The sequence below is a fragment of the Cetorhinus maximus genome, chromosome 4 (assembly GCF_964194155.1).
Source record: "Cetorhinus maximus chromosome 4, sCetMax3.hap1.1, whole genome shotgun sequence".
Taxonomy (NCBI): domain Eukaryota; kingdom Metazoa; phylum Chordata; class Chondrichthyes; order Lamniformes; family Cetorhinidae; genus Cetorhinus; species Cetorhinus maximus.
This window is the reverse complement of record NC_135882.1, coordinates 101,598,097-101,611,599: the sequence shown is the minus strand read 5'-3', so window position 1 is coordinate 101,611,599 and position 13,503 is coordinate 101,598,097. Positions and strand designations below refer to the sequence as shown.

The 13,503-nt window shown below is 43.8% G+C and overlaps 1 protein-coding gene across 19 annotated transcripts in view; it reads left to right on the top strand.

Moving 5' to 3' along the window:
• Positions 1 to 13,503, top strand: part of dtna (dystrobrevin, alpha) — a 437,527-nt gene that overhangs the window by 173,292 nt on the left and 250,732 nt on the right. For 18 of the 19 annotated variants that reach the window (XM_078540563.1, XM_078540570.1, XM_078540564.1 and 15 more), the window contains exon 1: positions 8,129 to 8,324. The exons of the other annotated variant lie outside the window; for it this stretch is intronic. In XM_078540563.1, the coding sequence (XP_078396689.1) occupies positions 8,308 to 8,324 (17 nt within the window). In that variant the 5' untranslated portion in view covers positions 8,129 to 8,307. Of the gene's footprint in view, positions 1 to 8,128; positions 8,325 to 13,503 lie in introns of those variants that run through there. 19 annotated transcript variants of the gene reach the window in all.

The following is a 13,503-nucleotide window of genomic DNA, read 5'->3' as shown; positions in this document are numbered from 1 at the left end:
CCTCTCAAATGGTGTGGCAAGCTACTCAGTTCAAGGGCAATTAGGGATGGGCAACAAATGCTGGCCTTACCAGTGATGCCCACATCCCATGAAAGAATAAAGAAAAACAAATGTTCAGAAAGGAAGTGGAAAAGGAAATAAGTGAGGCAAAGAGAGAGTGTGAGAAGAGACTGGTAACTAACATAAAGGGGTTGTGAAGTGGGCTTCCAAATGGCTTTGAAAAAGTGCGAGATAATAAACATATGAGCAAGTTGAAGCCCATGGATCAAAAGGGACAGCGGTAGCATAGATACGAAGTTAGCTGAATGACAGGGAGTAGTAGTGAACAGTTGTTTTTCGGACCTGTGGAAGGCGTACAGTGGTGTTCCCCTAGGGGTCAGTACTAGGACCACTGCTTTTCTTGATGTATATTAATGTCTTAAACTTGGGTGTACAGGATACAATTTCAAAATTTGCTAATGCCAAAAATCTTGGAAGTATTGTGCACTTTGAGGAGGATAGTGACAGACTTCACGAGGGCTTAGACAGGTGGAATGGTGGATACATGGTAAATGAAATTCAATGCAGAGAAATGTGAAGTCATACATGTTGGTAGGAAGAATAAGAAAAGGCAATATAAAATAAAGGGTACAATTTTAAAGGGTGTGCAGGAGCAGAGATACCTGGGGATATATGTGCACAAATTGTTAAAAGGTGGCAGGGCAGGTAGAGAAAGTGGTTAAGGAGGCTTATGGCACCCTGGGCTTTATAAATAGAGGCATGGAGTACAAAAGTAAGGAATTTATGATGAACCTTTATAAAACGCTGGTTCAGCCTCAACTGGAGCATTGAGTCCAATTCTGGGCAGTGCACTTTCGGAAGATTGTGAAGGCTTTCAAGATGGTGCAGAAAAGATTTACATAAGAACATACGAATTAGGAGCCTGTTCCACCATTCAATAAAATCATGGCTAATCAGATTATAACTTCCACTCCACACTCCTGCCTACCCCCAATAACCTTTCACCCCCTTGTTTATCAAGAATCTATTTAGCTCTGCCTGAAAAATGATCAAAGTCCCTGCTTCCACTGCCTTTTGAGGGAGAGAGTTCCAAAGACTCACTACCCTCCTGAGAGAAAAAATTTCCCCTCATCTCTGTCTTAAATGAGCGACCCCTTATTATTAAACTGTGACCCTAATTCTAGATTCTCCCACAAGAGGAAACGTCTTCTCCACATCCACTCTATCAAGACTTCTCAGGATCTTAAAGGTTTCAATCAAGTTGCCTCTTACTCTTCTAAATTCCAGTGGATACTAGCCTAACCTGTTCAACCTTTCCTCATAAGACAACCTGCCAATTACACCTCCTTTGAACTGCATCTAATGCATTTATATCCTTCCTTAAATAAGGAGACCAATACTGTGCACAGTACTCCAGATGTGGTCTCACCAGTGCTCTGTATAATTGAAGCATAATCTCCCTACTTTTGTAATCAATTCCCCTCACAATAAGCGATAACATTTTATTAGCTTTCCTAATTACTTGCTGTACCTTTACACTCGTCTTTTGTGATTCATGCACTAGGACACCCATAACCCCCTTTCCAAGAATGGTTCCAGGAATGAGGGACTTCAGTTACATGGAAAGATTGGAAAAGCTAGGACTGTTCCCCTTAGAGAAGAGAAGATTGAGAGAGATTTGATGGAGGTGTTCAAAATCATGAGGGTTGTAGATTGAGTAGACAAGAGAGAAACAGTTCCCTTTGATGGAGGGGTCAGGAACTAGAGGATATAGATTTAAGGTGATTGGCAAAAGAACCAAAGATGACATGAGGAAAATCTTTTTTATGTGGCGTGTGGTGAGGATCTGGAATGCACGCACTGCATGTTAGTGTGGTTGGAGGCAGGTTGAATCGTGGCTTTCAAAAAGGAATTGGATAATCACCTGAAGAGAGAAAATTTTGCAGGGATATGAGGAAAGTGTGAGGGATTAGGATTAGCTGTATTATTCTTGCAGAGAGCTGGCGCGGACTTAACGAGCCGTATAGTCTCCTGTTTTGTAACCTTTCTAAAATTCTATTATTCAGTCATGTTTTTGTTTGTCGTTATTGAACAAAAAAATAAGTATTTGGTAATTCAGCTGAAAAATTAATCTTCAGAAATGAAGTCTGTAGAAATCGTTAACACAAGACAAAACCTAATGCCATAAATTTGAAATGCTGCAGTAAAAAAAGCTACCATGAACTAACATTCTAAACATTACCATTCCCCCGATAGTTTAGCTGGTTTGTTCAGTGAGTAGCTGAGTCAACCAGATCTCAAGCTCCCACATTAAGCCAGGATTTATTGCTAGCAATGGGGAGCCACCCCCCGCAAACCGGTTGGAGAAACAGTGGGTGCCCTGCGCCGATTCTGTGGGGGAGATTCGATGCTATTTAAGTACCCTCAGGCACTTAAAAAGCCAGCATCAGGCCTTCCATGCAATCAAGCCACAGTGGGGCAGAAACTCTGCCCCTAAGTGCTGCTGGCCTGTGAGGGCAGCATTATCTGAAGTGCCACCAATGGAGGTGGCTGCTGCCAGTAATGCTGCAAAGCCCAGCCCAAGGATTGCCACTGGATCCCTGGAGACAGGTGAATGAGGTTGGATGGGTGCCGCGGGGAGGGGGTTGTCAGTGAGTGGAGAGCACTGGGGTCAGAGGCAAGGGCAGAGGGCTGGCTTTCAGCATCAGTACTGAATGCCTGTCAATGAGGGACACCCCATGTCCCGCCCCTCCCCCCTCAACCCCAAGAGGCCACAAGCCTGGCTGGTCTTCGGGAGGCATGAGAGAGCTATGGGAGTCTAATTAAATCCCTGAGCCATCACTAATTCCGGCGGGATTAGGGATAATTGCTCTCAAGTGGCTCTTTAATGAGCCTAACTGACATCCTGTCGCTGCGGGCAACTTCACTGGGGACAGCTTTCACGATGCCAGGAATCTGATGCAGGTACTCCTGCCCAATTCTCCCAGGCCCCTTGCCATATTATGCCTGCTCTGGCAGGTTCCATTAAATTCTGCCCTGTATCCCAGATTTATGTTCATTTAGTTGATCTCAGCCAGGACACCTATATGGATACTGTCCTCATCTCTGGGTCAGATACGGTAAGATTGATGAGGGTTTCTACAGATCACAGTTCAGTGACTTATACTGGGAATATGTGGGACCTTGCTGTGATCAAATTGCCTGCAGTGTTTCCCACATTACAACAGTGGCTATGGGGGGGATCTTCCAGTCGGTGAGCGAGGGCGGGGCTCGCTCGCCACCATGTAAAATGACGCGGGATGACCCCCGATGTCACCCCACGTCATTTCCATTTACAGGTAGGCGGGGGCGCAGCTGAATCAGCTGCGCGCCCGCTGACCTGTCAACGGCCTGTTGAGGCCATTTAAAAAGTAATTGACATAATTACCTTAAGGTTGGCGGACAGGCCGGGCTTAAGAAAAAGCATGAAACCTCATCCACGGGAGGGATGAGGTTTCAAGAGGGTTTTAAAATATTTAATAAAGGTGTCAGTAAAAGTGATGGATATGTCCCAACTCGTGACAATGTCACATGAGGGGAAATTTTGCTATCGTTTCTTTAACATTTTTAAATTTGGAGCCGATCTCCCTGAGGCAGCACTTAGCCTCAGGGAGATCAGTGCGTTCTTTTGCGTGCATGCACTCCCAGCTGAGGGAATTCCCCCCCCATTGCACTTGCTGGCGGATGACATGCTGGGTGGGCCTTAATTGGCCCACCCCCGTAAAATGATGGCGCACCCCCAAACGGGGGTTGCGATCTGAGGCACGCCTGCCCGCACCCGGCCCTGCACTTCCCCCCCAACGGGAGGGAAAATTTTTCCCTATACTTCAATAGTACTTCAATGTCTGCAAAGTGCATTAACATGTCCTGAGGTTATAAAAGGCAAAGGTCATGATGCAAATGCAAGTCTTTGTTTCCTTTGTGCATATGAGGGCATTGGGTGATAACAGTGCTCACCTATAATAGTCCATATGATTGAATAACCTAATCGTATTCAGTGCCAAGGCTCAAGAATGATGATTAACCAGTGGATGAGTTACCAGAAGGCACCTGATGTCCTTGTAATCATACCCTGATAAGGAATCAACTCTTTGGGAAGAAAAGAATATTGATGGGGAAAGAAGTAGATTTTAAATGGTAAAGCCATTTGATAGACTTTTAATTGATTTAAAAGAGGTGAAATATCACTAGCTAGTGACATATATGCCTAGTGGTTATGATACTGGACCAACAACTAGAGGTCCAGCACAGCAAATTATGAAATTGAATTCAATAAATCTGATAATTTTGTGGACCATAAAAAAATAACTATCATAGCTGCTTGATTGTTTTAAAAACCCAATTGACTCACTAGCCTCCTTCGGGGAAGGGAATCGATCATCCCAGTGCATATGTGACATTACCTGGTGGACTCCTAATGCTCTCATAGCAGCTAGGGATGGGCAACAAATGTTCTTGCCCACAGCCTGGCACACAAGAACAATTTTTAGGTGCAGGGGTTGTAGAAAAGCTAGGAGCAATAATTTAGCACCAGTTTTCACGTAGCCCTGGGTGTTTCACCATGGCTGCACTGGGGCCAGAAACAGTTTGCACAGCTCCAAGGAGCAAGATTCATTATAATATGTTTTAGGGGCATCTACGGGCATGTTCTGTCTTCCCTCGAAATGGTTTTTCCAGTGAAGCAAAGACATCCAGATAAAAAAAGTTGGAGCATGCCAAAGTTGGAGCAGATGGTAACCCTGTCAATGCATAACCAGAAGTAGGGTCTCCCTGGACTTCTTAATGTTATATATCTCTTGGAGTCACAAGTAAAATTTTAATACATTTTTTATTTTGTGATTTTCTTCTTAGTCTGATTATGAACCTTTGTTTTCTTCATAGGTCTTTTTCAATTCCAATTATGATTTTATTTTTATTTAGCTTCTGATACCACTCGATCCGCACATCCATTTCATGCAGTTCCATGTTCATTTAGCTGTTACTGAAACAAGAGGAGTGAGTGCTATATCGCTCATTCATCTTCCTGCAGAATTAGTTTCATGTTTCTATATTGGATTTCTCAGTTCCTGTGCCTGTACAGAGAAACTCTTGTTCCCCAGCTAACTCTACATTACTGCTTCCCACATTGCTGCAAGTTTTGCTATTTGACTATAAGTAATAATATAAGATCAAATTTCAGGATTTTAAAATGGGAATTGAATTAACCCTGGTTCCCTTGATCCACGTCACCTGGCTTCGAACCCCACTTCACTTCTTCTTAATTCCCAATGTGTAATGCTGTGGGAAATTTTTGGTAGGTTTTAACTGTTAAACTAATAGTAGCCTACATTTTAGTGAAAAATCTGAAAACTCAGTTGAGTACACATATAGAAATGGATATGTAATGCTTAAGTAATGGTGATGGTTAATTAAAAAGAAGTTATCCAAACAAATTGTTTAGCCTGGCAAAAGATTCAAGTACCAGGAAGCACAGAAATAATAGAATTAACAGTTTGGAACATGGGGGCTAACATGAGGATTATTGCAATGAAATGAATAAATAGCAATCAACACAATTTCAGAAGTGGGAGAACTTGTTTTTCAAACATAGTCCATACGGGCGGGTAGTCGGGTGATCGGGGCAGTGTAGTCAGGGGTTGGGGATAGTCAGGCCCGGGGGTAGGAGGGTAGTCAGGTAGTTGGGAATTGGGAGGTCAAGGGGGCAGTCGAGTTGTCGGGGTGCGAGGCGTTAGTTGGTTGTCAGCAGGGGTAGTCAGAGGGTGGGGAAATGGGTGAGGTAGTTGGGGGATAGGGGAGGTCAGGGTGGTAGTTGGCAGGTGGGGAGATAGTTGGTGGATGTGTCATATTCAGGGGGGGTCCAGTGGGGGTTGGGGAGTCAGTCGGAGGGACCAACGGGGGTTTGGAGGTGTCAGTAGTATAGTTACCCAGGAGTTAGAATTGGTTTCAATCCTTCTAACTTTTACTGGGTAACTATTCTGCTCAGAGAGCCAGAACCATCTGACGTCTCTGACTTTAGAACTGGAGTTTTGGAGGGTTCCAGATGCAGGGTAATTGCCCAATGGAAGTTAAAAATTGCTGGGCACTTCCCGTGCAGTCCTTGCCTAGGGACTTCCAGAGGGTCCCCAGCACATCTTCTGACACATGTCTAGGGTACAACCCTCTCGGGAATGGAAGATCTGGGGACTGTGTAGCTAAGTGTGACGTTGCCAAAGTTAACTTCTACTTTTAAAGAAAAACATTGATTACCATTGCTGCTAATGATTTGTCCTTGGATATAGAGAAGGGGCACTAAGCCATACAAAAGAAGAATCCAGTCAGTACTGAATTAACTCATCTCTGCCAGAGTGTCATAGTAGACACTTTAGGATTCCTAGGTGGAGGGAAGGAGAATTAGTAACAGTTATCTTTCCTGATTGCCAGTGAATCACTGCTGGAAGTGTATGAGTGGATGGATATTAAATGAGGATAGGATCTATGTGTAACCGTAAATACTACCAGTATCAATTAGTTTGTTGCAGCTTTTTTTCAATGTTTTCATGTAGTGATCAAGGCTCCATAGCACCTTCCAAACCCACAACCACTACCACCTAGAAGGACAAGGGCAGCAGACAAATGGGAACACTACCACTTGGAAGTCCCTCTCCAAGTTATTCACCATCCTGACTTGGAAATATATCGCCTTTCCTTCACTGTCGATGGGTCAAAATCCTAGAACTCCCTTCCTAGCAGCACTGTGGGTGTACCTACACCACATGGACTGCAGCGGTTCACGAAGGCAGCTCACCACCACCTTCTGAAGGGCAACTAGGGATGGGCAATAAATGCTGGCCCGGCCAGCGAAGCCCACATCCCGTGAATGAATTTTTAAAAAGCATGCCAGCGAGCTATTATTGCCTTTAGACACGTGCTACAGTGGAGTTTACAGCCTTTGTGAGCGAAGGGCTCAGGAGAGTAAATTGCTGGGAGAAAAATAGAAAAAGATAATTTCTCTGGCTCTAAACGCCATGTCCAAAGCTCAGCCACCAATTTGGAGTTAGTTAGTTTTAAACAGAATAAAGTGTTAACATTTTAAGGTCCTTTATGGCTTGTATAGACAAGCCCATGGAATGTTGCTCCAGAAGTGCGTTACATCACAGCAAACAAAACTCTACAGACATATCCCTGTGAGCTTTGAAGATGATTCATCTGACGCCTTGAGCTAGAAATGTTTCTCCCCCGTTATTTCTGCCTTATCTAAAAGTCAGGGTCTGCAGCTAACGTTGACAGTATGAGACACTGTCATTTTGTGTTTTATATTGCTTGATATTGTATGTTGGCCTTGAGGCAGTAATTGTGAGATAGAAAGTGAACAATGTAATCTAACAGAATATTCAGCTGAAAAGATACAGTACGCTGCACCTGTCTAGACTTCTTAAGATTAAACTTGAGTTGTAATTAGTTTGGGGCTGTCGTTTTATTTTGTAGCCACCAAAAAAACCCACATTTTTTTGGTAAACAGAATGCGATTTTTCATTGACATCAGATTTAGAGGCAATTATTTTTCACAGTTGATCTTTTCTCTCCTGTCCTGAATGTGTGGTTCACTCGAAACTGGTAATGTCATTCATCCCACGAGAGGGAATTTGTTCAGAAATTCATTGCTGGTTATTGGGGTGAAGATGATTGGTGAAGCGACAGAAACCCATGTGGTCACATGAATTACTCATAAATCTGCTTTTATGGACACAGTGGTACTGGACAGTGTGTTTTGAGACCCAACTCTTCTATAGCATATGGAGGACTGATAAGATTACTTTCAGATAAGTGTTACTGACAGCCCAAACCTGCTAAGCTTCCAGAGATATCTTTTATCAGTACTTTCTTTTACTACTGAACCATGTTTAAAAATCAGCATTTTCAGTGAAACATATTCGCTCATCACCTTCTAATTATTTAAATCGACAACAGAACTGATTTATACTACTTTTATGCTAGATTTTGGCATGAAGCCAGAAAATGGGTAAGTCTAATGATCAAAAGCATTTGATTGGTGAACTGCATGAAGGCATCTGCCAGCAGAACACCATAGGAATGCAGGATTGGATAGCTTAGAGTCAAAGATAGGCTGTGTGTGCACAGTAGCCTGAGCCAGGTTCTAAATTCAGCAGTCTATTCAGTTTTCCACTGGGCTGTTATCAAAAGTGCCTTCAGCTCTCACGGTTAAAACCAAAAGATTCTTGTAAAAACCTTTAAATCTCTATATTCAGCCAGACTACATATGAAGACAGAATGGTGTTCACAACAGAGTAAGTTTCTATTTAAGTTTTTTTGATTGTGCATTGATCCTTTAGCTATGTTGTGTTTCTGTGGTATTGAAATATTTTTCTATGTTAAAATAGTTCAATTAAAAGTATTACATATGGTGTTTAGTACCTCCTTTAGCACAAATTTTAAATGGAGTTATTCTGCATAACCCCTTTCCAAAACATGTTTTCTCCCTGTGCTGCAGATGTTCTTAAATGGAAATTCCCCTTATTTACTCTCTTGGAAGTATGGCCTAATGACTATAAATGGTGTTTTTAAACTGAGTGCACTCAATAGATTACTGTCAATTGAATGAGAACTTAAAACAGTCCTCTATGCCACATTCAGACTATATTTAAACATCTGATTATTACAGTAAAGGTAAGCAAGCATATATTGCTGGTTGTCAGATATTAAATAACAGTTCTTGTATATTGGATCTTCTGTACCTTTTTAGAGATCCGTGCAAAGTACATTTATAGACAAGGGTGTGTTACAGAAACTATGAGGAGAATTTTAAGCTCCCTGTGATGGATGGTAGAGGGTTGAGGGGGTGTTAAAAATAAAGAATTGTGTAATGTGACCCCCACCCACCACATACATGTCTGCCACCATTTTTACAGCGATGGGGTGCATGGCGTCTCTGCTGAAAATTTGGGCATCTCATAATGTTTGAATCAGGCTCCAGAGGACAGTTTGGAGCCTGATTTAAATTTAACAATGACAACTAGGTTTCCCAGGGCTTAAGAAGCCTGGCAGCAAAATAGAAACGGGAGAAGTTGGATCAAGCTTGTAAATGATTTTCAGTCCAGAACTTGAGTATTGCTGAAAAAAGAGCTGTTGAATCTTTTTGTCTTGCACTCATCAGTACAGAATCGCAAGAATACCAAATTTCAAAGGGAACTATTTATATTGCATGAGAAACGGGTGCTGATTAGTTGGCAAGTGGACTCTAATGGATAGAGGTGTTGCCATGGAGAATACATAAGGGAACAGTCATTCCCCAAGCTTTTGTTTAAATTCAAACCAGGCAAGCCACTCTGATTGGTTGAGGCATTGCCATGGGGAATGCCCCAGTGAACAGTTGTCCCCCAACCTTTTGTTTAGTTGAAAAATACGCAATTCCTGGACATATTGGGCTGGTTTTTCATATGTCCTAGAAGTGGGTAGCTGGAGTCATGAAATTTCTCAACTTGGCTTATCTGCCTTGAGAGAATGTGCCTGTAAAGGCGGGATTTTCATTCTGGGGCGGAGGGCAGGGTCAGGAGATAACTGGAGCTGGGCCCTCTGCACCTGGAAACAGTGCAGAGACAGCCACAGGGGTTGCCAGGTACCAAGGCAGACTGTTTAAAAGGCCGGCCTCGGTGCTCTAGGACATTGTCGCAGTTACAATAAAATCAGTAAACAAAAACAACCCTCTTGCCCTCACCCCTCACACCCACTCACCCCCCACACACGCATCTTTCTCCCTCCCTGCCAGCTCATGTCACCTCATTCCCCTCCATCCACCCCCCATGGCTCCTCAGACCCTCCATGCCAACCTATGCCCCTCCACCCATCACCATGGCCCCTCATACCCTCCATGTCAATCTATGCCCCACCACCCACTTCATGGCCGCTCATACTCTCCATACACTTACATGCTCATTCACCCAGTATACACTCTGCACAGAACCAATGAATCCTATAGTAACAATAGTATGTATGAAAAAGCTTTTAAAACAGTTATTCATTCAAAACTTACTACTTTCCTAGTTGAGCAATGCCTGGATCTTAAATGCCTCTCACTTAAAACATGAGACAGTAATATTGCATTTGTCACCAAAATAAATATGTTGAGAAGAGCATGCAACAAACCACAACATTTCCTATAGCAAACAGACAGCAAGGAGTAATTACAAGGCTAGACTCCAATAGAGTTTAGATGACATTGTAGCTTGAAGCAATGAAGCTCACGTAGATTATATCTATCATATAAAGCCTGTTACAACATTAAACCACATTATTTCAGTCATTTAGTTAGTGTAAGATGAAGATTTTTGTTCATTAGCATTTTATTAGTTATTATAATCATTTTATGGTGTGTTCCTGTGGTTTGAAGGTGTGAATAGTTTAAATCATTTCAAAAATACTTCTCATAAGTATGCTGCCATTCCTTAGTCGATGAATTAGCTCTTCTACATACTAACTATTAAGTAGTGGAGCTAAATATTTATTCAGTTCTAATAATTGCACTGGGAGGTTAATACTGTGGCATTAAAGATGCCTGGTATATATATATATTGTTATACTTTGGGCTGAATTTTGCCCTTGACTGGCGGGCAGGCCCCGCTGCCAATTTACGTGGGCGAGCCAATTAAGGCCCGCCCAGTGGGCCGCCCGACGGGAAGCGCTATGCGCTTCCTGTGCGGGCAGGTGGGGGGATTCCCCAAATGTGAGAGTGCGCTCATTCGCACATGCGCGAAAGAGCGCACATCTCCCTGAGACTAAGTGCTGCCTCAGGGAGATCGCTGAAAGGTTTTCAAAGTTGAAAAATAGAAAAATAAAAAAATCATTAACATCACATGAGATGGGACATGTTAATAAAGTACACAAAAACTTTATTAAACTTTAAAAAAACCGACATGAAACCTCATCCCGCCGGTGGTTGTGGTTTCATGTTTTTTCAGAAACCCACCGGGGCTCCTGGCCTGCCCGCCAGCCTTAAGGTTGGACGGGCAGGGCCTTTAATTATTTTAATTATCCTGTCAATGGCCACAATTGGCCATTGACAGATCGGCAGGTGGACAGCTGATCGCGCTGTCCCCCTGCCTTCCTGAATATTTAAATGGGGCGGGATGACGTTGGGGGTTCCGCCCAATGTCATCCCACGTCATTTTCGCGTCGGCGAGCGGGCCCTGCCCCCAACTCACCGACAGAATAATTCAGCCCTTTGTCTTCCTTCATTTTATGAAATAAACAAAATACATGCAGTACATGGTTCCAAAAAGAGGTACAATTAACAGTCAATAAACAGCACCAATTTACATTTAAATAGCATCTTTAACTTGTAAGACATCTCATAGTGCTACATAGGAACATCATCAGACAAAATTCAAAACCAAACCACAAAAGAAGACATTAGGGCAGATGACCAAAAGCCTGGACAAAGAGGTAAGTTTTAAGAATTGTCTTAAAGGAGGAAAGGGAGTAGAGGGGTGGGGGAAAAGTTTCAGAAGGGAATTCCAAGGAATAGGGCCTTGGTATATGAAGCCATGGCCGCCATTGGTAACATGTCAGGGCTGACGGCCTGAAGGTGCTGGGGATATGGTTCGGAGGGACCAGGGCATGCGTTAGAAACTGGAAGGAGCGAGTGTCCATGGTGAAAAGGAAACTGGGCATGTGGGAGCGACGATCCCTCTCCATTGCGGGTAAGAACCTGGTCATCAGGTGTGAGGCACTCTCGCTGTTGCTGTACGTGGCGCAGGTCTGGCCCATTCCACACTCCTGCGTGGCGGCGATCACCCGAGCCATCTTCCACTTTATCTGGAGGTCAAAAATGGATCGTGTTCGCAGGGACGCGATGTACAAGCCTCTAGATAAAAGGGGAAAAAACGTGCCCAACATCGCCCTCATACTGATGGCCACCTTTGTGTGTGGCTGCATCAAACGGTGCGTAGACCCTCAGTACGCAAACACCAAGTGTCACTACGTGCTGAGGTTCTACCTGTCCCCGGTGTTGCGAAGGATGAGTCTGGCCACGCTGCCGCGAAACGCTCCAAGTAGTTGGACTGTGCCGTACCACCTGTCCCTCGTGGAAAAACTTATGCAGAGAAACACCTTTGACCACAAGTCCATCAGGCAGTGGTCGGCACGTAACGTCTTAGAGGCCCTGAGGGAAAAGGAGAGGGTGGATCCTGTGGGATGGTTCCCCGAGCAGACTGTCAAAGGCATTTGGCAGAATGCCTCATCGCCAGAACTTTCCAACAAGCACCAAGACGTAGCTTGGCTTGTGGTGAGAAAGGCCCTCCCCATCAGATCCTTCCTACACGCCAGGAGTATCACCCCCTTGGCACGTTGTCCTCGAGGTGGCTGTGGTGGGGAAGAAACCGTTGTTCACCTCCTTGTGGATTGTGCCTTTGCAAAGAAGGTCTGGAGAGAGATGCAGTGGTTTCTGTCGAGGTTCATCCCGAGCAGTTCTGTGACACAGGACTCTGTGCTCTACGGGCTGTTTCCAGGGACACACACCAAGACAAACATCAACTGCAGCTGGAGGATCATCAACTCGGTGAAAGACGCTCTTTGGTCTGCCCGAAACTTGTTGGTCTTCCAGCGCAAAGAGTTGTCTCCGACCGAGTGTTGCAGACTGGCACATTTCAAAATCCAGGACTGCATGCTGAGGGACGCACTAAAGCTTGGGGCAGCTGCCGCAAAGGCGCAATGGGGAAGGGTCGCAGCCTAAGACCTTTCTGCCACAGTGCACCGAGGGGCTGGGAACTGTGTAGAGCCCCTCAGGCTGTACAGCTCAAAATGAATGTCTGAAAATGATTGTAATATTCATTGTTTGTACTGATGCACCTTGTGATACATGTTGTAAAAGTTGAACCTGATTGTAACTTTGTGATGGTGATTTTGAAATGGTTTGGAATGTGGTTGAAGATATTTTATGAATAAAGTATATTTTTGCAAAAAAAAGCCATTGGTAGCATGATTAAAATCAGGGATGTACAAAAGGTTAAAATTGGAGAAATGCAGAGATCTCAGAGGCATGTAAGGCTGGAGGAGGATGCAGAGATAGGGAGAGGTGAGGCCATGGAAGGATTGAAAACAAGGATGAAATGTATTCATTTCAAGGTCCTTATCTATGTATTACTCCACGACCTTGTCCTTTCCTATCTGAATGATCTCTACCTCCCAGTCTTCTGAGTCTAGTTACTTTTTGTTTGCTGCTCCTTCCATTTTAACATCAATAGCTGATTTTTTTTCTGCCCCTGCTCCCTGGTACTTTCCTTAATCATTCCCTCACACTCCTCTCAAACATCTCAAAAATGTGTTAAAGACATGTGTGACGTGTTGGCTGAACCCTGAATTCAGTTTGCCCCACTTCTTGCTGGGGGTAAAGGTGTCTCCTCATTGATAAATGCTTTCTCCAATGCAAAGTGTATTTTACAAATGCAAGTTGTAACAATTGTTTTCGTCTAT